The sequence below is a fragment of the Mustela putorius genome, unplaced genomic scaffold, assembly GCF_011764305.1.
Source record: "Mustela putorius furo isolate JIRA1106 unplaced genomic scaffold, ASM1176430v1.1 tig00000127_pilon_pilon_pilon, whole genome shotgun sequence".
Classification (NCBI taxonomy): Eukaryota; Metazoa; Chordata; class Mammalia; order Carnivora; family Mustelidae; genus Mustela; species Mustela putorius.
The window spans coordinates 8,907,132-8,934,841 of NW_025421288.1; the positions used below are offsets into that span (position 1 = coordinate 8,907,132).

The 27,710-nt window shown below is 41.1% G+C and overlaps 1 protein-coding gene and 1 pseudogene across 2 annotated transcripts in view; one reads left to right on the forward strand and one right to left on the reverse strand.

Annotated features, from left to right (window-relative positions):
* The window catches only part of ATL3 (atlastin GTPase 3), a 51,192-nt gene that overhangs the window by 10,159 nt on the left and 13,323 nt on the right, over positions 1-27,710 (reverse strand). For both annotated transcript variants that reach the window (XM_004770224.3, XM_013044555.2), the window contains exons 2-8: positions 26,502-26,716; positions 26,228-26,371; positions 18,981-19,085; positions 18,450-18,500; positions 12,601-12,657; positions 10,902-10,994; positions 9,850-9,988 (exon numbers count right to left, since the gene is read on the reverse strand). In XM_004770224.3, the coding sequence (XP_004770281.1) occupies positions 9,850-9,988; positions 10,902-10,994; positions 12,601-12,657; positions 18,450-18,500; positions 18,981-19,085; positions 26,228-26,371; positions 26,502-26,716 (804 nt within the window). The remainder of the gene's footprint in view (positions 1-9,849; positions 9,989-10,901; positions 10,995-12,600; positions 12,658-18,449; positions 18,501-18,980; positions 19,086-26,227; positions 26,372-26,501; positions 26,717-27,710) is intronic.
* Positions 24,453-24,579, forward strand: LOC123388714 (annotated as a pseudogene).

Here is a 27,710-nt window from a genome sequence, read left to right on the forward strand (position 1 = left end):
AAGTGTCAGGCTCTACTGACTGAGCCGGCCAAGGGTTGCAACACACTAGAGTTTTCTTGTTTTTCAAATCGTTACTGACTTGGGCCTTCTGCTTGACAGTACTCCGGACTGGAGAATCTGAGGAGGCCTTCTCCCTGACAAGAACCTGCATACAATCTGTTCCGTTGCGTTGCTGGACCTGGACGTGCAGGTGGCAGCAAGGGGGCAGGAGGGAACTGGACCAGAGCGGCGCACTAAGTTCACGTGATGCTGCAGCTTATCTGAGGCTGTTCCCTGCGACGGGGAAGCTAAACTTTGGGCAAAATTAACTCCTAAATTAAGCTGAAACCCGAAAGGGGTCTGCAAATGTCCAGGTCAGTAGCCTCTAGCTCCCTGAAGAGGCACTTATCACTCTGCAGGAAAAATCAGGAGCAAGTTAAAGATGTCCATTATTGTTGCTTCTATCCAACATGGCACTAGGATCCTCATCTTCCTACAGGTCCACAACAAACTTTAAAAATATAAAATGTGATGTGGAAAAAAAGCAAAAACTCCATTCTTCATTAAGTGTCATAGACAGTACCTACTATCTACACATATAAATTACTAGAAATAATGGGAGTTTAGCAAGTTGCACAAATGAAAAGCATTGGCTTTTTTTAAAAGATTTTATTTATTTATTTGGACAGAGAGAGAGCACAAGTAGACAGAGCAGCAGGCAGAGGGAGAGAGAGAGAAGCAGACTCCCTGCTGAGCAGGGAACCCAATGAGGAACTCAATCCCAGGACCCTGGGATCATGACCTGAGCCAAAGGCAGATGCTTAAGCAACTGAGCCACCCAGGCACCCCAATGAAAAGCATTTTTAAAAAACCTAACAAATTATAAATAATGGGAAGACAGAGTATTCAATAAATGATGTCAAAGTATTGGTATCTATAGAAAAATAGAAAATGGATCTCTACTTCATACATACACAAAAATTAGTTCCCAGTGGATTAAACACAAATATGAAAGACAATACCTAAGAGAGAGAGAGACAGCAAGGTGTGTGTGCAGGTGTGAGTGTATGGAGAAAGGAAAGGATTTTCTAAAACAAGACTTTAAAAGCACTACAGGGGCACCTGGTGGCTCAGTCGTTAAATCTCTGCCTTCGGCTCTGGTAGTAGTCACAGGTTCCTGGGATCAGGCCCCGCATCAGGCTCCCTGCTCAGCGCAAGGCCTGCTTCTCCCTCCCCACTCCCCCTGCTTGTGATCCCTCTCTAGCTGTCTCTCTCTGTCAGGCAGATAAATAAAATCTTAAGAAAAAAGAAAAAAGCACTACATAAGATCAAAGGTGAATGAATTGAACCACATTAAAACTAAGACACCATAAAAAAAAAAAAAAAGACAAGACAGAAAATGGGAGAAGATATGTGCAACATATAACTAACAAAGTTTCATATCTTACAGTACACACAAAGGGTCTATACATTGCCGAGAAGACAAATCCAATTTAAAACTGAACAGGCATGAACAGGAACTGCAGAAGAAAGGAAGCACAAATGTACATAAACACATGAAAAGATATTCAATCCCATTAGTAACCAGAGAAATGCAATTCAAGGCCACAATGACATACTGTTTTATATCACTAATTTGGCAAAAGCTCGTATCTGGTAACACTAAGCATTGCCTAGGAGATGGGTCAACGGGAATCTCTACATACACTGATGAAGGCAGCGGAACGGGAGCCACCACTCTGGAACATACTCTGACATTAGCCAGGAAAGGTGAAAATATACAAACTCTACCCTCCAGGAATCCTGCTTTTAAAGCACATATACTTGGAGGACCCCCATACATGCACATATACTAAAATGTCTGTGGCACTATTCATAATAGCAAGAAACTAGAAAAGCTCATGTTTCCATTGAGAATAAACTGTGCTATATTTGCAGAAGGCACAATTATACTACAATGAAAGTGAATGAACTAAACTACATGCAGTAACACAGATAATATCAGAAATGAAACACTCGGGGGCACCTGGCTGGTTTAGTCCACTGAGTGTCCGACTCCGATTTCGGCTCAAGTCACAGTCTCAGGGTAGTGGGATCGAGCACCGTGTCAGGTTCCGCACCAAAGGGTAGAATCTGCTTGAGACTCTCTCTCTCCCTTTCCCTCGGCCCCTCCTCTCACTCTAAGCTAAATAAATAAAATTTTTAAAGATTTTATTTATTTATTTATTTATTTGAGAGAGAGAGCATGAGACACAGAGAGAGGAAGTATGAGTAGGAGGAGGAGGGCAGAGAGAGAAGCAGATTCCCCATTGAGCAGGGAGCGAGCCCAATGTGAAACCAGATCCCAGGTCCCTGGGATGATCCGATCGAGCCGAAGGTAGACGCTTAACCGACTGAGCCAACCAGACACCCTAAAAATTTTTAATTAAAAAAAAAAGAGAGAGATAAAACACTCATTGAAGGGGCGCCTGGGTGGCTCAGTGGGTTAAAGCCTCCGCCTTCGGCTCAGGTCATGATCCCAGGGTCCTGGGATAGAGCCCTGCATCGGCTCTCTGCTCGACAGGAAGCCTGCTTCCTCCTATTTCTCTCTGCCTGCTTCTCTGCCTACTTGTAATCTCTGTCTGTCAAATAAATAAATAAATAATCTTTAAAAAAAAAAACACTCAATGAAAATACAAGTTAGCCACATACTATTTTTTATAAGATTTAAAAATTAAAGAAACTTAGCAACAGACTACATGTTTCAAACACAAATAATGATTTTTTAAAAAAATTCGAGAGCAAAATAACCAAAATTGAGAATAGTGGTAATTTCTACGGGGAGACAGGGAGGTGGGCTAGGGAAGCAGCACACAGGAATAGGAAAACAGCAGCACACTGGGAATGCTGACTGGCAAACCACAGCCCTGGAGCCAAATACAGCCGGCTAAGTGTAACTGTCCATCCAGTTTTCTGAAAACACACCATGTCTTCATATATGCATTGTCTATGCATTGTTATAAAAGCAAAGACAAGTAATTGGCCCACAAAACTTAAAATATTTACTATCTAGTCCATTACAGAAAAAATTTGCCAATTTTGATGTTCATTATATGAGGTTTTGTATCTTACATATGTAAGTTCTATGTATCCTTTTACATATGTAGTACTTTTTTGCTTTCTTTTAGATACCTAATAGTACATTTTAAAATTTAATGGTAGCTCTTTATTTTAATTTGCTTTCATTTCTATTGCTGCTAGTTAGACCAAACTTTCTACCATATTGGTTCATCAATTGATTTCCTCTTCCCCTACCAGGTGATACAGATATATTAGAATATAGTCAGTCTTCACAAAATAAACAAATATGCTATCTTCTATCCTTATGTATACTATAATCACTGAAATATTTTCTCCAATTTGTTTGCCTTTTTTAAAAATATGCATAATATTAGGTATTCAAACCAATACCATTTTTCCTTGACAATTTCTTTTGTTCTTCCTAAGTTTAAAGAGTCCTTCCCCAATTCCAGAGGTCTAATAAAATTAAATTTTCCATGCTTTAATTTTTACAATTTAATTTTGTAATCTACGTAGACTTTACTTATGCCTCATAAATTAAAATCTGCATGACAGGGTGCCTGGGTGGCTCAGTGGGTTGGGCCACTGCCTTCGGCTCCAGTCATGATCTCAGGGTCCTGGGATTGAGTCCTGCATCGGGCCCTCTGCTCAGCGGGGAACCTGCTTCCCTCTCTCTTTCTGCCTGCCTCTCTGTCTCCTGTGATCTCTCTCTGTCAAATAAATAAATAAAAATCTTTAAAAAAAAAAAATCTGCATGACATTTCTCTCTAAATAGGAACATGCACTTCTCATCTCGACCGATTCCCACTCCATCTTAAATAACTGATCAATTATAAGAGCTCATGACATCAAGAAAATTTTTTGTTTTTTTTAATCTGTCCCACCTAAGTAAATGGGTACCAACCTTCCATCAAAATACTCTTAATTCCACAGTCTCCTCAGGATGGCGCCAAAGTACGGCCTTTACCAATTTTAAAAAGGGATTAACCCCCATATTACACATCGATTAGTGGCTTAATACATGATAAAGGGGACATTTCAGTGGGGGTGGAAGGGGAGGTTGGACTATTCAGTAAATATTTCTGGGACAAATGGGGAGCCATTCAGAAAATAAGATGCATCTAAACTGGAACATAAATTATAACAAAAATAAAACTAAAAAATTTCAAGGAAAAAAGTGGGACAAATTCTTTATAACATGGAGTGGAAAACCGTAAAATAGCATACAGCCTATGCTAGTCTGTGTAGATTCATATTTGCTTGCACATACTGAAGAAACCCTGGAAGCTTGGAAAAGGAAGAGACTTTTCACTGAAAACTTTGTAATTCTTTGGGGGTTTTAGACATGTCAATGTATTACCTATTCCAAAAAAAAAACCCAACCAAACAAAAACCACCCTTTTTTTATGGTTTCAACTTTTATCATACTAAAAGACTAAGAATTTCAAAAACATTTCACTCAAGAAACTAGCACAATCTAGCAGCAGACTGTTCCTATATTCGATTTTACCCAGATTTAATAGGTCCTCAGCTATTAATGCTTCTACAAAGGCTGTACCAAAACACTAGTTTTAGACTCAGAACAGACAAGAACTACTTCCTGACAGACGATCTCAAAATCTCATGGTGCCAAAGAAGATCGGGCCCTACAAACTCTTGTGTTTAATTTCTAACTAAACAACTCAGGGCTACTGCATTAGGTCTCTCTGCTCTAGAAAACAGAGAGATGACAGCTTTCTTTATGATGATGACAGAGTCATCTGTGTCTGTTGAAGGGGTCTCAAAAGTGAGCTAATCTAGCTAACAGGAAGCAGCAGATGAGCAGTGATTAAACCAAAACTAGGACTGTGTTCGGCAAGTTGTTCCCCTCTGAACAAATGGTCCTTCTTTGGGGGACAAAAAAAAAAAACAGCAAAATAAAATCACTAAAATAATCCCTCAAGTACTTAAAAGAACATTTGCGGAAAATCTAACTCTTACTAAATGTAGCAATAACATTAAGGTCCCTCTATGGATTAGCCCCAACTGCTCTCAAGCAAATGATGTCTTCCAGGCTATACGGAATGGGGCTTGCAGGATCTCAACCGAGTCATCATACAAGTATATACTTGAAAAAAGACAACACGTAGGCATTTTCTTTAACTCTGAAAACCACATCAGCTCCAGTGACAGGTCCCTACAATAAAGTTTATGTGGTTCTCAGTCAAGCACTTGCCAAATACTCCAAGCCACTGTGCCCAATTTATGCTTCACTCAAAACGCTTCAAACCTTGTTAAAAAGGTTCCCTAAAATTACAAAAAATTCCATCTGCAAAGCCCCTAAAAAGTACACAAACCTTTGCAGAGCTAATAAAAATTCTTTATAAACAATCCTAATGACTACAGTTCCTGAAACAGACACATAAGGCAGACTATAAATACATATATTTTTTTAAAAAGATTTTATTTATTTGACTGAGAGAGAGAGTACGCGAGGACACAAGCAGGGGGACGAGCAGGCAGGGGGAGAGGGAGGAGAAGGAGAAGCAAGCTCCCCTCTAAGCAACAGCCCGACATGGGGCTTAATCCCAGGACCCCAGAATCATGACCTGAGGTGAAGGCAGACACTTAAGCAACTGAGCCACGCAGGTACCCCTAAATATTTTTAAAGTAAAGCAAATAAGGAAATTTTTATTTTTCATATCTTTTCTTTTAAAAACATAATTATAAATGTACATTTTTAAATGAATACAATCATACAACATATGCTATTATGCAATCTTTTGACATTTAATAATATGTCGTAGACATCTGTGTAAACACAGATTCATCTATACCTTAATCTTTTAAAGGACTTTGAATAGGGGCATCTGGGTGGCTCAGTTGGTTAAGCATCAGACTCTTGATTTTGGCTCAGGTCATAATCTCAGGGTCATGAGATGGAACCCCACGTCAGGCTCTACAATGTGTGTGGAGACTGCTTAAGATTCTCTATCCCCCCTTCTTCCTTGCTCTCTTAAAAAAAAAAAAAAAAAGGACTTTAAATAACTTTTAAAATAAACTTTGAAAAGTGCAAATGTATCATAACTTAACCAGTTTCTCAAGAACACCCATTTGTTTCTAATTATTCCCTATTATAATTACAGTGATATATGCCCTTGTCCATGTATTTTTATCTACTTATTGGATAGTTCCTTAAGATACTTTCCTAAAAGTGAAATACAGGATCAAAGGATGTAAACATTTTAAGTTTTGAGACTGACCCATAAAGACTATGAATTTGTACCAGTACATTTGCACTTTCTCAATTACTGTGATGCTAGCTGTATTTTCATGAGCACATACTAACCATCTGTACTTCTTCCTTTGGACTTGCCTTTTCATGTAAGAGTAAGACTTTAACCCATCCATAAATGTGTTTTTTTTTTTAAGATTTTATTTATTTATTTGACAGAGATCACAAGTAGGCAGAGAGGCAGGCAGAGAGAGAGAGGAGGAAGCAGGCTCTCACTGAGCAGAGAGCCTGATGCGGGGCTCGATCCCAGGACCCTGAGATCATGACCTGCGCTGAAGGCAGAGGCTCAACCCTCTGAGCCACCCAGGCACCCCCATAAATGTGTTTTAAAGTTCAATGATGAATGAGGGAAACAGTACATAATTACAACACTAACAACTACTTGTACAGAATTTGCTATTTTATAAATATAATAGGAAAATCAGTACACTGAATATTTAGTGAAAAGCTGTACATATTTATTTATTTGTTTGTTTATTTATTTTTTAAAGATTTTATTTACTTATTTGACAGAGATCACAAGTAGGCAGAGAGGCAGACAGAGTGAGAGGAGGAAGCAGGCTCCCTGCAGAGTAGAGAGCCCGATGCGGGGCTCGATCACAGGACCCTGAGACCATGACCTGAGCAGAAGGCAGAGGCCTTAACCAACTGAGCCACCCAGGCGCCCCAAGCTGTACATATTTAAATACATACAGGGTTGAACAGTATCCCCCAAAATGCATGTCATCCTGGAATCTCAGGACATGACCTTGCAAATTTACAGATGTAACTAGTTGAGATCATACTGGATTGGGGACAGCCTAAATCCAAACAGTGGTGTCCTTATAAGAGGAGAGAACACACAGAGACACAGAAAGGCAGTGGCCATATGATGACAGAGACCAGAGCGACACACACAGCTCCAAGCCAAAGGACGCCAAGGCCCACCAGCAAACCCCAAAAGCTAGGAGAGAAGCTGGGAGCAGATTTTCCCTCAGAGCCCCCAGAAGGAATCACTATGGACGCCCTGATTTCCGAATTCCAGTCTCCTAAACCTGTTAGGCAGTAAATTTCTGCTGTTCTCAGCCACCCAGTTTGTGGTACTTTGTTGGCAGTCCTAGGAAACAGATATAAATGCACACCCAACAGTATAAAAAACTTCAAAAGTCGGGGTTTAAAAATGTTAAAAAGCTCTTCCTATCTCCTGGGATAACATAAAAGTGAATTTTTTTTTTTTTAAGATTTTATTTATTGACAGAGAGATCACAAGCAGGCAGAGAAGCAGACCGAGAGGGGGAGGAAGCAGACTCCCTGCTGAGCAGAGAGCCCGATGCGAGGCTCGATCCCAGGACCCTGAGATCATGACCTGAGCCGAAGGCAGAGGCTTTAACCCACTGAGGCACTCAGGCGCCCCTAAAAGTGAATTTTAAAACAATGTTTTGAAACATTATTTGTTTGAAAATATGGAGAAACGCCTTTATGTATATCTCTACCTGATGACCTGAGAGTATGCTGAGGCTCAACTGCACGAGGGAGTCACTGAAGCCACCCTCTCCCCTGCAGCCTCATTTAGGAACGCCCCAGACACCTCCCCTCCCAGTGATGAACAAACCTGACGTTAGGTTTGGTAAAGGTATGTCTAATGGTCTAATAAGAGTGTTAAAAGCCTAAGGGAACACATCACCTACATGCTCAACTTTCTCTAGACTCCACTCAGAAAAGTCGCTTGCAACTGCTTTAAGGTAAAAGGTTCCAGCTCCAGTGTTGCCTGAGCAGACTTCTCTCTAAAGCTAGACCCCAAATTCCGATTTCTGAATTGCCATCTAACAGGCTCTAGACGTCTCCTGCTCAGGAAAGCTGCCAACCACATAAAAACACAACACAGTGACAAACAGAAGACAAAACTAAGTCTCTCAAACTCCGTTTCTTCTGCACTATGAAGACCAGCTGGAATGTAAATCTTAGACTGAACAAGTACGTTAATGTTCTTGGATCAAATCAGTCAAGTAAGCTGAAAATGATATAGTTTATGTTTATTACGAGACTATGAAAAACTCCCACTTCAAAAGCCACGTTCTCCTGGAAACTAAACATTATATACCTTTAAATTATTTCCCCCAAAGTAACAGAACTTCTATTTTAGTCCAATAAGACTTTGGGGCAAAAAGAATCTAGATGTGGGATGCCTGGATGGCTCAGTGGGTTAAAGCCTCTGCCTTCAGCTCGGGTCGTGATCCCAGAGTCCTGGGATCGAGCCCCGCATTGGGCTCTCTGCTCAGCGGGGAGCCTGCTTCCCCCGCCTCTCTCTGCCTGCCTCTCTGCCTACTTGTGATCTCTTTCAAATAAATAAATAAAATCTTAAAAAAAAAAAATCTAGATGTGCATCTCTACCCCGCCCCCCACCCCCCCCACTTACTATTGGAGTACTCTGAGCAAGTTCCTTAACTTTCCTAAGCCAGTTTCTCCGTCTGTGAGATAAAGGAGACAGTATCAGCTGATGGAATCACTGGGAACATGAAGCAGGAAAGAAAACTAGCCCAGCACTGCTGCTGTGGCCTGAATGTTTGTGGCCCCACCAAATTTGTATGTGGAGATCCTAACCCCTACAGGGGATGGTGCTGGCAGGTAGGGCAGATATGAGCGGTGATTAGGTCATAGGGCAGAACCCTTGTGAATGGCACTTGCATGTTTATAAGAGACTCCACGGAGCTCCCTAGCCCTTCCACGCATGAGGGTACAACCAGAAGTCTGAGAACAGCAAGACAGCCTTCACATAACCGTGCTAGCACCCTGACCTTGGACTGTCAGCCTCCAGAACCATGAGAAATAAATGTCTGTTGTTGGTAAGCCACCCAGTGTAAGGCATTTTGTTATAGCAGCCCAAAGAGAAGCGGCGGGAGATGCGGCGGGAGATCCGGCGGAGCCTTGAGAAATGGCAGCTATTTTTATTGCTACTTTCCTGGTACCTGAGAAGCTCAGGTAAGTTCATAAACAAAGGGGCTAGTTTAACACACGTAAACTGAAGGCTGGGCATTACATGACTCAAGGCCTTAATGAATAAGGAACAAAAATAAGAGAATGGAATCCAAGAGTCCCGACTCTAATTTCTCTAAGCTGCTACCTAGTCAACACTTCCTGACATGCACATATGACCCAGCACCAGGCTCTGCACGAATCACAAAGATGAAAACACGCAGCCATGCCACGCATCACATTACCTTCCTTTTGGAGACTTAATTGTACTTGCTAAGTATCAGGTAACCAATGTTTAGTGTTCCTTTCTTTAGTGCTTTTATCTCTTGTAAGCCAGTAATTACAACAGGCCTCTTACACAGATCATTAATGAATCTGACCACCACCATGTCAGATGGAAAAGTTAAGGTGAACTCTAATGGTCACACCAAGGCAGAGGCAGAAACCGAAGCCGACTCTTAGTACCAGTCTCTCTAAGCTAACGTGCTGTCCCTCTGCAGCACTCGCTGGATCTATGCCTGACAATCTCTGGTCACTACTTAATTCCAAAAACTGAATCTAAAGTAACATAATTTGTAACACACCTTTCAATTTCCCATCAAAGTCAGGGCTTGTGGCCACCTGGAGTCCAGGGTGTGGTAGGAGAAAACAGGTGACGTTGGAGAAACACGAGTGAATGTGATTTCGGACATTCTGAATTTCCTCATGTTGATGTTCTTTTACCTGCCAATGAAGACCAACAATTTACAAAAGACCATTTGTTTTTCTTCACTAGGAACCACTAGTATAGGACAAAGAAAAGATTTCCCAACTCAGATGGATCATAGCAGCCTACGTTTTGTCCAGTAAGAAACCTCAGAACCCTAGAAGCAATAAATGCATACATTTGATTAACCACAGTTTGGCTCCCACAGCAACCAAAGAACAGGGACTGAAGAGTTGCTTAATAAACAGTATTGCACAACACTTCCGAAGAATGAGAGATGGTTGTGGGCATGAAGGAGGATCTAACTAGTTAGTAGTAATGGACAAACGACTCCTGTATTTTACTTTTCGGAGAGCAAGCTAAGCCTGTTTATATCTACCCCAAAACAGAATTTTGAAGAACAACAGAACAAAAGTTCTGAATATGACATTCTTTTTTTTTTAAAGATTTTATTTATTTATTTGACAGAGATCACAAGTAGGCAGAGAGGCAGGCAGAGAGAGAGGAGGAAGCAGGCCCCCTGCTTCCCTGATGTAGGGCTCGATCCCAGGACCCTGAGATCATGACCTGAGCCAAGGGCAGAGGCTTTAACCCATGGAGCCACCCAGGCGCCCCTGAATATGACATTCTAGAGGCACATATAGAACCTGGTGCAAAATGTGCAACAGAAACCACGATCAAAGCTTGGACCAGAGTCCAGAGACCTTCAAAATTCCTTCAAAGCCAGAGTCCTTGCTGTAATCCCTGTAGCTCCATACCCAGGCTCTTCACTCCTACACGAATACCATTATGCACCAATATTCGTAAATATTTAATACACTTAACAGAATTTTCCATATTCTGCTTTAAATACTACAGTTAGAGGCAAATGAGAAAGTTACCACTACTTTCTTTATAGGTAATTCCTCAGAAGATTATATTTCTACTCACCTGTAGACGTTTATCCAAAAAGGACATCCCTCCCTCTAGTCCATAGCTGTATTCGTAAGGGAAACTCCAGTCTCGAACCAAAAACATCAGCGTCTATTTAGGAAAAGAACAGAACATATTATTAGGCTGCATACATTCATTTTCTTTTTCTTTTTTTTTTTTAATATTTTATTTATTTATTTGACAGGCAGAGATCACAAGTAGGCAGAGAGGCAGGAAGAGAGAGAAGAGGAAGCAGGTTCCCCGCTGAGCAGAGAGCCCGATGTGGGGCTCGATCCCAGGACCCTGAGATCATGACCTGAGCCGAAGGCAGAGGATTTAACCACTGAGCCACCCAGGTGCCCCTGCATACATTCATTTTCAATATGACTGAAATACTTCTTTGCAAAGAGCCAGCTTTTTCAAAGGCGGCAAGAAATTATGAAGGATTTATTTCTTCTGTAAAGTCTTAGAAACTTTATAAGCACTAGGAGGACATGTAGAAGTCAAATGTGAGGTGAATATATCCTATTGGCTGTTTTTGTTCCCATGGGTTGACCAGAGTAGAAGGAAGAGATCGAGGAGAAGATGTTAAATTCAGGCTCTGCTCTACAGGCAAGCATGAGGAATGTAGTAAAGGACAAGAAAGGACATGGTACCAGCTAATCATGAAATCAGATCTACTTTTAACATTAGAAAGAAAACTAAATAATAAATAATAGTACTTAATGCTCCCCTAATCACATTGAGGTTACTATGCATTCTCATCCTTGTGAAACAACTGGCTAAAGCAGGGGCCAGAAAACCTTTTCGTAAAGGATCTAAGAGCAAATATCTTAAACTGCTGTAACAAACAGCAGCTATGGAGGACCCCTGGGTGGCTCAGTCGGTTAAGTGTCTGCCTTCAGCTCAAGTCATGATCACAGGGTGTTGGGATTGAATCCCACATCAGGCTCCCTGCTCAGTTGGGAAAGCCACTTCTCTCTCTGCCCCTGTTTGCACATGCTCTCTGTCTCTCAAATTAAGTAAATAAAATCTTTTAAAAAAAAGAAAGAAAAGAATAGCAGCAGCTATAGACAAATGAGTATAACTGTGTTCCAATAAAATTTTATCTGCAACTTAAAAGTCAGTGTCTACAGCTAATTTATACATGTCATGAAATAGTACTTTCTTTCTTTTTTTTTTTTTAAGATATTATTTATTTGAGGGAGCAAGCAAGCTAGACAGAGAAAGCTTGAGCAGCAGGGAGGCAGAGGGAGAAGCAGGTTCCCTGCTGAGCAGGAAGTCAGATGCAGGACTCAATCCCAGGACCCTGGGAGGATCGTGACCAGAGCCGAAGGATACCCACGTGGCCCAATAGTATTACTTTTTTATTTCAACCATTTAAAAATATAAAAACTATTCTTAACTCATAGGTCACATAAAAACAGACAGCTAGCCTGATGTGGCCTGTGGGCTACAGTTTGCTGATCTCTGAACTAAAACAAAGACATGAGGGCAGCTGGGTGGCTCAGTCAGTTAAGCATTCAACTCTTGGTTTTGGCTCAGGTCATGAGATCAAACCCGATGTGAGGCTCAGCGCTCAGCAGTGAGTCTGCTTGAGATTCTCTCTCGACCTCTACCCTCCCCCAACTCGCAGGCACACCCTCTAAAATAAATAAATCTTAAAAAAAATAAAATAAAACAAAGACATGAATTACATTTACAGTTAGCATTCTACCTGGAAGGGCTTTTGGAAAATTTCATCCATTGCCAGACGACCGTATTCTGTGAAGAGCTTTAAAAAAGAAGAGTTAACGGTTTGTTAGGCAAATTATTTAAAGTATTTCTATGGCTATTATTTAGCGAAGATTCCATTTAACGACTCAATGCTACTATGAGACCAAAGTTCTACAGTTTCAAAAGCCTGGAGAGCCATGAACCTTAAGATAATCTGTTATTCTTCTGTCTCACATTCCATGTCCCAATTCATTAGCAAACCCAGAATCCAACCACTCACAGCTCCCAAGGGGCTTGGAATATCACAACAGCTTCCTAACTGGTCTCCCTGCCTCAGTCCTTGCTCCATCCCCAGACTATCCCCAGGACAGCAGCCACAATGGCTCTGCTATAAGGTCAGTTAAATCACATCATGTCTCTGCTTAAAACCCTCCAACCTCACAGTAGAAAAGCCAGTCCCATCCAGTGAGATCACTCTTCCTCAGATACGCTGTGCACACTGCTGCCTTAGAGCCTTTGTTCCAACTCCTCCTTCTGCTGTAAGGTTCTCCCCCAGATAACTGCACAGTCCACTTCTTCACCCTTTGCCGTCTTCACTCAAATGGCTCCTTCTCACAGAAGCCTTCCCGACCATCCGTCTCAAAGATTACAAGTTTCCCCACAATTCTTCTTACTCCATGTCTCTTTTAAATATCTTTCCTTAACCCGTCTCACTGTCTAATATACTATATATTTACTTATTTTGATTAGTTTCTGTCTTCACTACTAGAATTTGCGCTCCAGGAGGGCAAGATGTTGGTCTGTTCCCTGCACTACTGCATCTCTGGCAGCAGGAAGAGCACTGGGCCCAGAGCATGTACGCCAGGCAAAGGACCAAATGACCACATTCCCTAAGGTCAGGGCTTACACAGACATTCATCTCTATGTCCTCATGAAGCCTCTGACTAAAAATATAGCAAAATGAAGTTCAAAAGTTATAAACTCACAGGACAAAGGGGATGAGAAATGATATGGCAACAAAGAAGAGTTGTCCTAAACACTCCGGGAGGAAAACGGACCAATGAAAACTATCCAGGTTTTGGCTTTCTCTGCCTTATCTGTGACAGACAGGCCAACAAGAAAGAAGTAGATTCTCTCAGCAGAATCCCTGACAGGCTCAGAAATTAGAAGCACCAGCCACCATGAAGGAGGGGGTGAGGGAGCAGGGCTAACAACTAAAGACACATTAAAAGTCTTCGGAGAGAGGACCTACACTCCCAGATCCTGCTCCCTCCCTGTGCTCCAAATCCTCTTCCTGCCCCCACAGAAGATGGGCAGTGTGCTGTCTGGAGGGGATAAACCAGAAAGAACTTACACTTTGATACCAAACTGATACTTTGATACTTCAGCCAAAAGGAGTAAGGTTAAGTACCCTACTTTACTGGAAACGGACACTTAGGTCAAGGTCTACATACCCCAAATAGTGAGACTCAGCCTCCCAACCTGGGGGAACCACACCAAGCTTCTACCCACCCAGGCAGGAGTTTCAAGAATTCTCTGGGGAAAATGACAGCCCCAGAACATGTTACAAACAGACATTCAGGGGTTGCAACAAAATACAGTCACCTCACTGTGATCAGAAGCAGTCACAAGGTCAGCCCTCTTGCCAAAGGTCCCGGTCAGATTTTTAACAGTTCACTCTTAAATACACATGCCCAAGGACACCAGACCTTTGAGAAAAGCTATTAGCAAGAAAGACGAAAACCTGTATCCTTCAATTCCAGAATATCGTCTTATATTATTCCTTTTATAATTTCTTTCCCTCCATTTTCTCCGTTATGTTTTACTAAAACATCTCTCATCATTAACAGACACAACCTCTCCCGAACTGGTGCTCCAAGTTCCCTCGTCTGTTGTGCCCTCCCATTCTCCCTCTCCTCCACTCGCCCCCCCCTTCCCTTTTCCCCTCTTCTCACCCCCCCCCCCCACCCTGCCCTTCTCTCTCTGCTTCGCTCCCTCTGGTGGGACTTCTGCTCTGTCCTTTCATTCAGCCCGCAAGGGAGATTTTCTCCAATTTAGCTTCCATCTCCTTCTCTACTGAAGTTTCCAATTTTACTGACACAGTGTTCATTTCCAAGTTTTTGTTTGTTTTCTGAATGTTGCTTTTTAATAGCATCCTGTTTTTTCTTGGTGCAACAGCTGCAACATTTTATCTTGGTGAACATATGCATTTACAAAGACTGAAGAAAAGGCCCACACCAAGGTACATTACCATGAAAATTCATGCCAAGAATAAGATCTTAAAAGCTTCAGATAGAAAAAGGTCACATACAAAGGATCAGATGGTGTGGGACTTCAGCAGCAACACTGGAAGCTGGAAGGCAATGAAGCAATGCCCTCAATTCTAAAAGAAAATTAATTCTATCCTGCAATTCTACAATAAAATTAAAATATTCTCAGACTTAACAGAACTCAAAAAATGTATGTATCCTATGTATCCATTCTATTCTTTCTCAGAAAGCCAGTGAAGAATGTTTAGAATTAAGAATAAACCTCCCCCCAAAAGGGGGGGATAAACAAATAAAAGATTCAATAGGATCCAACTGCAAAAGGAACTGAAAAGAATTCCCAGGCCCTGATTTCAAGCTGTATTACAAAGGCATAGTAATCAAAACAGTATGATATTGGAACAAGAACAGACACAAAGATCAATGGAACAGATTAACTTTCTAGTCTCCAAAAAATAAACCCCTGCATGTATGATCCATTGACTTTATGAAAAGGAAGCCAAGAACATACAACAAGTCAAGGACAGTCTCATCAACAAATGGTGTTGGGAAAACTGGACAGCTACACGCAAAAGAATGAAACTGGACCATCTTCTTAACACCACAAACAAAAAGTAACTCAAAATGGATCAACGACTTGGACATAAAACCTGAAACCATAACACTCTTAGAAGAAAACATAGGTGGTGGGGCGCCTGGGTGGCTCAAAACCCAGGTGGGGCACCTGGGTTAAAGCCTCTGCCTTCGGCTCAGGTCATGATCCCAGGGTCCTGGGGTCAAGCCCCTCATCAAGCTCTCTGCTCAGCAGGGAGCCTGCTTCCTCCTCTCTCTCTGCCGGCCTCTCTGCCTACTTGTGATTTCTGTCTGTTGAATAAATAAATACAACCTTTAAAAAAAAAAAAGGGAAGAAGAAGAAAACATAGGTGGTAAGCTTTCTGATGTTAAGTCTCAACGATTTTTTGGATTTGGCAACAAAAGCAAAGGCAGCAAAAGCCACAATACACAAGTGGAACACATGAAACTAAAAAGCTGCACAGCAAAGAAAACCACCAACAAAATGAAAAAGCAACCTACCAAGTGAGAGAAAATATTTGAAAATCATTTTTCAGATAAGGTTAATAGCCACAGTATATAAAGAATTCGTACACCTCAACAGGAAAAAAAACAAAAACAAAAACAAAAACCCCACAATCCAATTTTAAAATGGGCAGAGGGTCTAAGCAGACATTTTGCAAGGAAGATATACCCATCTGGTACTTCATGGCCAATGGGTACATTAAAAAATGCTCACCATCAATAATCTCAGGGAAATGAAAATAAAACCATAATGAGAAACCTCCTCACACCTATTAGAATGAATATTTACCAAAAAGAAAAATATTAAGTGTTGGTGAGAATGTGGCAAAAAGGGAACCCTTGGGCGCCTGGGTAGCTCAGCTGGTTCAGCGACTGCCTTCGGCTCAGGTCATGATGCCAGGGTCCCAGGACTGAGTCCCACATCAGGCTCCAAGCTCAGCAGGAAGTCTCCTTCTCCCTCTGACCTCCTCCCCTCTCATGCTCTCTCTCATTCTCTCTCAAATAAATAAATCTTAAAAACAAAAACAGGGGCGCCTGGGTGGTTCAGTGGGTTGGGCCTCTGCCTTCAGCTCAGGTCATGGTCTCAGGGTCCTGGGATCAAGCCCTATATCGGGCTCTCTGCTCAGCAGGGAGCCTGCTTCCCTTCCTCTCCCTCTCTGCCTGCCTCTCTGCCTACTTGTGATTTCTGTCAAATAAATAAACATAATCTTAAAAAAAAAAATACAGAAACGACTAGAGTGACAGGTGTCTTATTACTAATTGATAGAGCTAAATTCAGCCTCTATGAAGAAGGGTTAGAATGAAGGAGGCTCTCCACCAGGACACGTTATTGGCAACAGGGTCTTCAAAGAGGTAGTCACATTAAGATGAGGTCATCAGGTGAGCCCTAAGCCAACATGACCGGTGCCCTTATAAGAAAAAGTCACACAGACACAGGGAGAAGAATGCAATGTAAAGACAAAGAGACACGCCGAGGGAAGGCAGTAGCAGAGACTGAAGGCCTACAGCAAAAGCCAAAGAATGCCAAGGATGGCCCGCAGACCAGCAGGAACCAGAAGGTCAAGCACGAACTCTGCCCCACAGGCTCGGGAGGGTGCGGCCCATGCACAGCTTGAGTTCTGACGACCGGACTCTAGAACTGTGGGATTTTGTTACAGCAGCCCTCACACATCACCTGGGCCTACTCATGAGGACCTCTGACCGACTGATGACACGATCCATAAAGAACTACGTCACCTCAAATATGAGTGTGTCTGGGGCACGGGGTCCACTGCCACACACAAGCTCGGTGTCCAAAAACGTGTGCGAAACGAAGGAGAATACAAAGAAGTGTGAGGTGAAAAGGTGTCCAACTCGGGTCTTGCTGGAAATGTTTCAGGAACAACAGCTCCCAACCCCCAGAGCGGAACCACCAGTTATAAAGTACAAGCCAAAGTTGAGGAATTATTTTCTTTGCTTTTTAAAGGACTATAAATTAGAGCTAACTCAAAGTGATCCCCATAATAAATGACACCCTTACTACTCTGCATGTCGATATGTTTTCTTGAATGTCAAAGGGACAAGTGCGATCAGAAAAACGGGCCAAGAATTGCATTCAACTCTGGAATACCCCTGGAAGAGTATTTTACAGGAATAACATGTAAGAAGAGCTGCATGGAGAACAAAAGACAACGACTCATAGTAGTAGTAGTAACAGTAATAATAAATAACGGCTCACAGTTATTAAGCACATAATGCTATGCATTTTATAAACAACCATTCCTAGCCTCACCTGGATTTTTGCAACAGCGTCACTGAATGCACACCTGTCCCTATATATCTAAACAGCCAGAGTGATCCTCTGCTTAAATATCGCTCCTCTCCTCAAAACATGCCTCCTACACCCATTCCCTGTGACGAAAAGCCCAAGCCCTTGGCAAAGATCAAGCATCAGCAGGACCTAAATGCCTCCCTGACTTTATCACTAAGCCTCCTCCTGTCACAGGGCACCTGGGTGGCTCAGTGGTGAAGAGCCTGACTCTTGATTTTTGCCTCAGGTCATGATCTCAGGGTTGTGAGATCAGGCCCACACTCAGCAGTGAGTCTGCTTAAGATTCTCCCTCTCCTGTCCCTCCGCATGGAGGGCGCGCGCACACACACACACACACACACACAAGCCTCCTCCTATCACACCTCCTAGTCCTAACCACTGGCCTCCTTGCTGTTCCTCAATCCTGCCAAGCACCCTCCAGTTCAGGTGTTTCTTCTTGCTGCCCCCTGTCCTGTATCACTTCCTCCCCAGATATACAGCAGGACTTACTCTCTCACTTTCTTGGGTTCTGTGCTCAACTCAGTAAGGCCTACCCTGATTATCCCACAGTAACAGGGTGTAGGACCACTGTGAGCCAAAAACCTCCTCCCCATAGTTCAATCCATTACTAAACCTATTCAGCTTTAAAATTTCCCTTCGTCTTAAAACTTTCAAATGATACATTATGACGTTAAAGTTTTTATGATGAATACATACCTGTAGCTGCTGAAGATCGTCTTCCTGAATGTTCTGGGACAAATTATAAATCTAGAAAAGAAAAATCCAGATTGATAACCACTCTAGCTTCACTTCAAAGGAATCCCAAATAAGCCTAGAGCATTGAAAAGAAGCTTTGTACAACTAAAGGTTTACCCCTAAGAACATGAGTTCTGCTCAAACAATATTACCTGTCTTTTGGAAAACTATGCATATAATGTTGAAACCACCTAATTCTTCCTTTACAGCTTAAAATCAGTTTTCCTAAGTTCTTACCAAATCTCTATTTCCTATGTAATTAAAATAATTTCAATTTCCACTTTTCAGACTCTTCTTGGAGTATTTTATACATACTTATAACCGAACTGGAAAAACAGGTAAGCTCTTTCTTGAGCTTAATTTATAGCTATAGCCCAAAAAGAACATTTACACATCACCTAGGCATTGTGATAACAGAACAATTGAAAACAGATGTACTCTCCCTCTGCCTTATTTCCTCTGCAAACTTTTATCTTAATCAAGTGGTGATACCTGAACAGAACTAGTCATGGTGCTTAGAGCGAAGATGGTGGCACAGTCCTTCACAGTAGACTGGCTGTCAAACGCCCCCTGGGTATCCATCAGAACAACTGCAACCTAAGAGAAAGGGAAATACCAACAAGATATGCTAGCGTGAGAAGGGGAAAAACATAGAGAAGAAACTGAGAAATACAGGTAACAATTAAATGAGGCTTTGGCACCTGTTTGTAATTCTACAGAAAAGTAGTTATTGAAGTGCCTTGTCTTGATCAGAGAATTTTCCTGGAGATTATCTGCTCTGACCTGATGAGATGGTATGAAACAGGGACCCACAGAGCCCCATCAATTAAAAGAGTCAAATGTTGAGACAGATTAACCCACTTACCAAGCCAGTCATTCACAAAAGTAATTCACAAAAGTATTCACAAAAGTAATAATATGATTATCACTTTTCTGTTACTTATATATCAGGTCCCATTAATCTCATTTTATATTTTTGAGTTTATTTTCATACCCCTAATCCCCACTGTGGTAGTACAAATGTAAAAATCCATGCAAAAGAAAGCATTATGCCAAATAGAAACATAAGATCAAACCAAATAAAGTTTCTAGCCAGCCTCAAACAAAATTTAAAAATTTTTAATTAAAAAAAAAAAGCTTTTATATAGCAAAGTTAATGATCAACAAAACAAAAAGGCACTACAGAATAGGAGAAAATATCTGCAAATGATGTATCTGGTAAGGGGTTAATACCTAAATATATAAAGAACTTCTACAACTCAACACCAAAAAGGAAACATTCTGATTAAAAAGTAGGCAGAGGAGGGCGCCTGAGTGGTTCAGTGGGTTAAGCTGCTGCCTTTGGCTCAGGTCATGATCTCAGGGTCCTGGGATAGAGTCCCACATCGGGCTCTCTGCTCAGCAGGGAGCCTGCTTCCCTCTCTCTCTCTCTGCCTGCCTCTCTGTCTACCTGTGATCTCTCTCTGTAAAATAAATAAATAAAATCTTTTAAATAAATAAATAAATAAAAATAAAAAGTAGGCAGAGGATCTGAGTAGACATTTTTCCCAAAAAGATATACAAATGGCCAACGGACACATGAAAAGATGCTCAACATCATTAATAATCATCAGGGAAATACAAATCGAAACCACAATGAGATATCAGTCAGAATGGACAGTATCAAAAAGAAATAACCTGGGGTGCCTGGCTGGCTGAGTGGGCAGAGCATGCAACTCTTGATCTCAGGGTCATGAGTTCAAGCCCCACACTGGTATAGGGATTAATAATAAAAAATAAAATTATAAAATAAGCGTTGGTGACATTGTGAAGAAAACAGAACCCTCATACACTGTTGGTGAAAATGTAAACTGGTGTAACCACTGTGGAAAAGAGTATGGAATTTCCTCAAAAAATTAAAAATAAATAACAAGTATTGATGAGGACGTGGAGAATAAAGAACACTCAACCACCACTGGCAGGAATACAAACTGGTACAGCTACCTTAGAAAACAGTAGGGAGGTTCCTCAAAAAAACTAAAAATAGAAATACCATATGATCCAATTAGTTCCACCACTGGGTATTTACACGAAGAAAACGAAAACACTAATATGAAAAGGTACACGCACCCCCCCGTGTCTACTGGGGCCTTATTTACAAGAGCCAAGATATGGAAGCAGCCCAAGTGTCCACCAATACATAACTGGATAGAGAAGACGTGGTATACATCTTTGAATATTACTCAGCCATTAAAAAAAAAAGAGAAAGAGAAATCTTGCCATTTGCAACAACATGGATGGACCCAGTTAGTATTAAGCTAAGTGAAATAAGTGAGACTTAGAAAGACATACAATTTCACTTATATGTAGAATCTAAAAAACAAAAGTACTCTTGAATACAGAGAACTAGTGGTTGCCAGAGGGAGGTGGATAGGAGGACAGATGAAATAAGTGAAGGGGACTCAGAGGTACAAACTTCCAGTAATAAAAGAAGTTAAAAAGATGAAAAGTACAGCATGCGGAATATAATCAACGATATTGTATTAACACTGTGTGGCAACAGATGACGACTACACTACCACAGTGAGCAATGAATAATGTACAGAACTATCAAATCAAGAGGTTGAAAGTAATCTAACAGTTAAGTTATAGGTATCTCAACTATACTTCAAGAATTAAAAAAGAATTTTGGGGTGCCTGGGAGGCTCAGTGGGTTAAGCCTCTGCCTTCAGCTCAGGTCATGACCTCAGGGTCCTGGGATCAAGTCCCGAGCAGGGAGCCTGCTTTGCCCTCTCCCTCTGCCTGCCTGTCTGCCTACTTGTGATCTCTCTCTCTATCAAATAAATAAATAAAATCTTTTAAAAAACAAAAAAATTAAAAACAAATTTTTAATTAGAAAAATAAAACCACCATGAGATACAACTTCCCACCTACTAGACTATAATCAAAAAGACCAACAAGATCAGGTGTGGCAAGCATATGGCAAGCCTGGGAGCTTCCTGCATTTCCAGTGAGAATGCAGGGTGCTACAGCTGCTTTGGGAAGCATTTCTGCAGTTTTTCGAAGGTTAGCTATGGAGTTCCCATACAACCCAGAAACTCTACTCCCACATATATTCCCAGAAGTAATGAAAACATGTTTAATCCTACAACTCATCAGGAAGGAAAGATCATTCTAATTAGAATAATCTAATTAAATAAAGGACTTGAATAGACATTTCTCCAAAGATGACATACGAATGGCCACCAGGTATGTAAAAAGGTACTCAATATCACTCATCATCAGGAAAACACAAATCAGGGATGTTGGGTGGCTCAGTCCATTAAGCAATTGCCCTCAGGTCATGATCCCAGGATTCTGGGATCGAGCCCATCATCCGGCTCCCTGCTCAGTGGGAAACCTGCTTCTCCCTCTCCCCTTGCTCATGCTCTCTCACTACCTCCCTCTCAAATAAAAATAAATAAAATCTAAAAAAAAAAAAAAGGAAAAAAGAAATCAAAATCACAATGAGATACCCTTTCACACCTACTAAAATGGGTATTATCAAAAAACAAGAGAAATAGGGGCACCTGGCTGGCTCAGTCGGTAGAGCAGGTGACTCTTGATATCAAGGTCATGAGTTCAAGCCCCAGGCTGGGCACAGAGATTACTTTGAAAAAAAGAGAGAAATAATAAGTGTTGGTGAGGATGTGGAGAAATCAGAGCCTCTGATCATACAGCTGCTGTGGAAAATAGAATGGAGCTTCCTCAAAAAATTAAAAATAGAACTACTTGGGGCGCCTGCATGGCTCAGTCAAGTGAAGCATCTGCCTTCGCCTCAGGTCATGATCCCACATACTGCGATCAGGCCCCACACTGGGCTCCCTGCTCAGTGGGAAGCCTGCTTCTCCCGCTCCCACTCCCTCTGCTTGTGTTCCCTCTCTTGCTGTGTGTCTGTCAAATAAATAAATAAAATCTTTTAAAATAATAATAATAAATTTTTAAAAATAAAAATAGAGGGGCGCCTGGGTGGCTCAGTGGGTTAAAGCCTCTGCCTTCAGCGCAGGTCATGATCCCAGGGTCCTGGGATCGAGCCCCGCGTTGGACTCTCTGCTCAGCGGAGAGTCTGCTTCTCCCTCTCTTTCTCTCTGCCTACTTGTGATCTCTGTCTGTCAAATAAATAAAAAAAATAAAATCTTTAAAAAAAATAAAAATAAAAATAAAAATAGAACTACTTTATGATCCAGCAAATCCTCCTTGGGTATATACCCAAAAGAATTCAGACCAGTATCTCGAGATACCTCCATTCCCAGGTTCGCTGCCGCATGATTCACAAGAGCCCAGACATGGAAACAACGTAAATGCCCATCAGCTGATGAAGGAACAGAGAAATGTGGGATCTACCTACAATGGAATACCACTGAGCCTTAAAGAGGAAGGAATCCCGCCATGTGCAACGACACGAATGAACCCGAAGGATATTAGCTGAGATAAGCCAGTCACAGAAGGACAAATACTTCTTGATTCCACTTATGTGAGGTATCTGAATAGTCAAACTCAGAGAAATAGAGAGAAGAATGGTGGTTGGCAGGGGAGAAGGGGAAACGGGACTTGTTTAATGGGTATAAAGTTTCTGTGATGCAAGACGAATGGGTTCTTGAAATCTGCTACACAACACGGTGCCCATAGCTGACAATATTACACCGCATACTAATGTTATTAAAAGGGTAGAACTCATGTTAAGTGCTTTTACCACAGTAAAAACAAGGAAAAAGAAAGGATATGTTCACACCAATACTGGTACATGAATGTTCATGGTAGCATGATTCGTAATAACCACAACGTAAAAATAACCCAAGCATCCTTCAAATGATGAAAAGATAAAGTGTGACACGTCCACACAACACAGCATTATGCAGCCACAAGAAGAAATGAAGTACTGATGCATTCTACATCATGGATGGGTCTTGAGGGCACTGGGCTGGAATCACCAGCACCAGGCTGGTTGGGTAGAGGGGTCAGGGAGGCCAAACACAGAGACCGCAGATTGTATGACTCTGTTTGTATGAAATGCCCAGAGGAGGCAAACAGATCCGTGGAGAAGGAAAGTAGATCAGCAGTGGCCAGGGACTGGGATAGGAGGGAAATGGGGAGTGACTGCTAATGAGAAGTGAGTTTCTTTCTGGGGTGATGAAAATCTTCCAGAAGTAGATGGTGATGATACTTGCTCAGCCTCATGACTATACTAAAAACTGCTGAATTATGTACTTTTAAAGCATAAATTTTATGATATATGACTTAGATCTCAATGAAAAAGAGCTCAAACTGGCATATACTTACTAACTAGAAAAATAAGCCTGTATCAGGGAAATAAGAAGACTAAAGACAGGCTCTGGAGGAACAGGAGTCATACATACACTCAGATACTAAATGCTGGATATTTGGGGGAAATGGTATTCTTTCATGCAGTGAAATGGTAAACTCTCATAAATACTGTCAAGAACAATTTGGCAGAAGCTAGAAAAAGGCGGAATGGGCCTCTTGGACCTAGCAATTCCACTTCCAAGTGGCTTTCTAATGTTCTGAACCAGAACAAAGAGAAAGAAAAGTATACTTAACATTCTGACTAAATATACACATACATAAGGCTAAAACTAAATTTATCTGTGTACTGCACTCTACCACTTTTCTACTGTTCTAGTTCTTTTTTTAATATTTTACTTATTTATTTGACAGACAGAGATCACAAGTAGGCAGAGCAGCAGACAGAGGTAGAGGAGGAAGCAGGCTAGAGCCCGATGCGGAGTTCGATCCCAGGACCCCAAGATCATGGCCTGAGCCAAAGGCAGACGCTTAATCCAATGAGCCACCCAGGCATCCCTCTAGTTTTTTCTTTTTAAATACTGGTCATGAGCCAATAAATTGATTTCTCTACCATTAACGGGTCATGGTCAGAGTTCACAGAACCTGGAGTCACGCTTGCACATTTACTCAAGGAGACATTTAAGCTTTGCGCAGTGGCAGTATCGTAGCCAATGAGGTTTATCCGAGGCGCGATTATTGCTAATTGAAAACTCAAGGAGACATTTAACAGATCATTCACTGTAGCAAGGATTATAAAAATTAAAAAAAAGAAAGAAAGAAAGAAAGAAAGAAACAATCTACATGTTCACCAGTGGGTAAATGGGCAAATAAAAAAAGATATATTCATATGAAGACAACCACATAACAGTTAAAAAGAATAAACTGGAGCCACATATTTAAGAATGTAGATTTTCAATTAAAAAGTAAAAACAAATAATCTACTTTTTTAAAAGATTTTATTTATTTAGGAGAGGAAGAAAGAATGCACAAGCAGAGGCTTGACATCATCATCCTGAGGTCACGACCCGAGCCAGAATTAAGAGTCGATACTTGACCAACTGAGCCACCACCCAGGTGCCCCCCCAAATTATCTATTTCTTTAGCCAGATAAATTGTAAGCTAAAATCTCACCAGCTATATTAAAAAACAAGAAAACCACGCAAAACTGTTATTTGGGTAACTTCTAAAGAACTGCTTATTCGTATGACATTTACCCAATATTATATTGATTTTTAAAAGCTCTCCTGATCCTGCTGAATGTCTGAACATAATATTTTTTTAAAGAGTAGAAATGCAACAATGAGCTATCCCTACACCTCTACTGGAATGGCAAAAATCGAGAAGACTGACAACATCAAATGCTGACAAGGATACAGAACAAGAGAACTTTCACATTCGTTGCTGGAAAAAATGCAAAATGATACAGGTACTCTTTGGAAGACAGTTTGACAGTTTCTTACAAAACTAAAAATCCCCTTGCCATACAATCCGACAATCAATGTCCTTGGTATTTACCCAAATTAGTTGAAACTTATGTTTCAACATAAATGCTTACACAGCAGCTTTATTCATAATTGTCAAAACTGGAAGCAAACAAGAAGTATTTCAGAAAAAAAAAAAGAAGTATTTCAGAAGGTGAATGGATACACCGTGGTATGTTCAGACGATGGAATATTATTCAACGATAAAAAGAAAAGAGCTATCAAGTTATAAAAAAACTGAGGAACCATGAAAGCACACTGCTAAATGAAAGAAGGCAATCAGAAAAGACTACACATTGTATGATTCCAACTACATGACATTCTAGAAAATGCAGATTTCTGGAGACAGTGTGAAGATCAGTGGTCGCCAGGAGTTGAGGAGGAGGCGGGAGCAAACAGGCAGAGCACAGGGTTTTCCGGCAGTGTTCCTACTGTCTGAGACAGCAACGGCGGCTGCACACTATTACACACTTATCGAAACCCAGAGACCATAAACACAAAGAGGGAACCCTAATGCAAAGCATGGGCTTTAGTTAATAATAGTATATCAATATTAGTTCATTGGGGTGCCTGGGTGGCTCAGTGGGTTAAAGCCTCTGCTTTCGGCTCAGGTCATGATCTCAGGGTCCTGGGATTGAGCCCCACATCGGGCTCTCTGCTCAGCAGGGAGCCTGCTTCCTCCTCTCTCTCTGCCTGTTTCTCTGCCTACTTGTGATCTCTGTTTATCAAATAAATGAATAAAATATTTTTTAAGAAAGTTAAAAAAAAAAAACTTAAATAAAAAAAAGAAACCTATTACTATTTAACCTTTTAAAATATACTCGTGCTATTTTTAAACCATGCACTTACATTATTTTCAGATGAATTATCAGAGTACACATTAAAGTTCTTGTCCTGTTGCTGTTTTTGTTAATTAACAAGTCTTTTCTTCCTTACCTTCTTCCCACCAGGCTTCTCCACAGTAAAAACTTCACTCCAGATCTGAATCCCTGTTGTTTCTGGGTCAGAGCCCCCTCTCCATGAAAACCCTGTTAATGGTTCTTCTGAGTCACCCAACCAATTTGAATGGCCACCTTCCTTCTATAGGAAAAAAAAAGAAATTTCCATTAAGTCTTAAATTTTGAGTAATTTTACATATCAAGGATAATCGACGAGCTTATTTTGCTCTTTTGGATATTTTCCAATCTGAAATGAAACAATTCAAATTTACCTGGAAATATAAATATCGTAGCATGAAGTCCAGGAAGAAGGACTTGCCCTTTCGGAAGGCACCAGCCACCGACACCACCACCACATCAAGGTCTCGGATGTGGTCCTGCAAGAGAATACTGGCCAAGGCTTTCTCTTCTAGCTCATAGGAATGCTGGTCTTTCTGAACCAAAACAACCTGCACTGGGCCAGGCTTTCCACTCTCCATGGCATCACCTAGATTGTTGTAGAGAAAAAGAAAATTAGTTTCCAAATCTTTTTTAAATTTGTATTTTTGAACATGGGAAAAGCAAAAACTTTTTAAATGACACAAAAGCACAAACAATAAAAGAAAAAATGACAAATTAGACTCCATTAAAATTAAGAGTTTTTGTTCATTAAAAGACATCATTAATGGGAGGATCGGGTAACTGGGTGATAGACATTAAGGAGGGCCCGTGATGTAATGAGCCCTGGGTGTTACATAAAACTGATGAATCACTGACCTCTACCTCTGAAATCAATAATACATTATATGTTAATTAACTGAATTTAAATTTTAAAAAAGACATCATGAAGAGAAAGTAAAAATGAAAGCCACAGACTAGGAGAAAACACCTATATCCAAAAGACTCACATCCACAGTCAATATAGAATTTCTTTTTTTTTTTTTTAAGATTTTATTTATTTATTTGACAGAGAGAGAGATCACAAATAGGCAGAGAGACAGAGAGAGAGATGAGGAGAAGCAGGCTCCCTGCTGAGCAGAGAGCCCAATGCGGGACTCCATCCCAGGCCCCTGGGATCATGACCTGAGCCGAAGGCAGAGGCTTAACCCACTGAGCCACCCAGGCGCCCCTCAATATAGAATTTCTTAAGAAAAGGACAAATATTCCAATTTTAAAACAGTAATAAGCAGGGCACCTAGGTAAGCTCAGCCAGTTAAGCGTCTGCCTTTGGGTCAGGTCATGATTCCAGGGTCCTTGGATCAAGTCCCAGGTCAGGCTCCCTGCCTCTCCTCCCTTGGCCCCTCCTCCCTGCTCGTGCCCTCTTTTCTTCTTACTCTCTCTCCCTCAAATAAATAAAATCTTTAAAGATGAGCAGAGAGCCTGAGACAGGGCTCAATCCCAGGATCCTAAGATCATGACCTGAACCGAAGGCAGATGCTTAACCCTCTGAGCCACCCAGGTACCCCAATAAATAAAATCTTAAAAAAAAGAAAAAAAAAAGA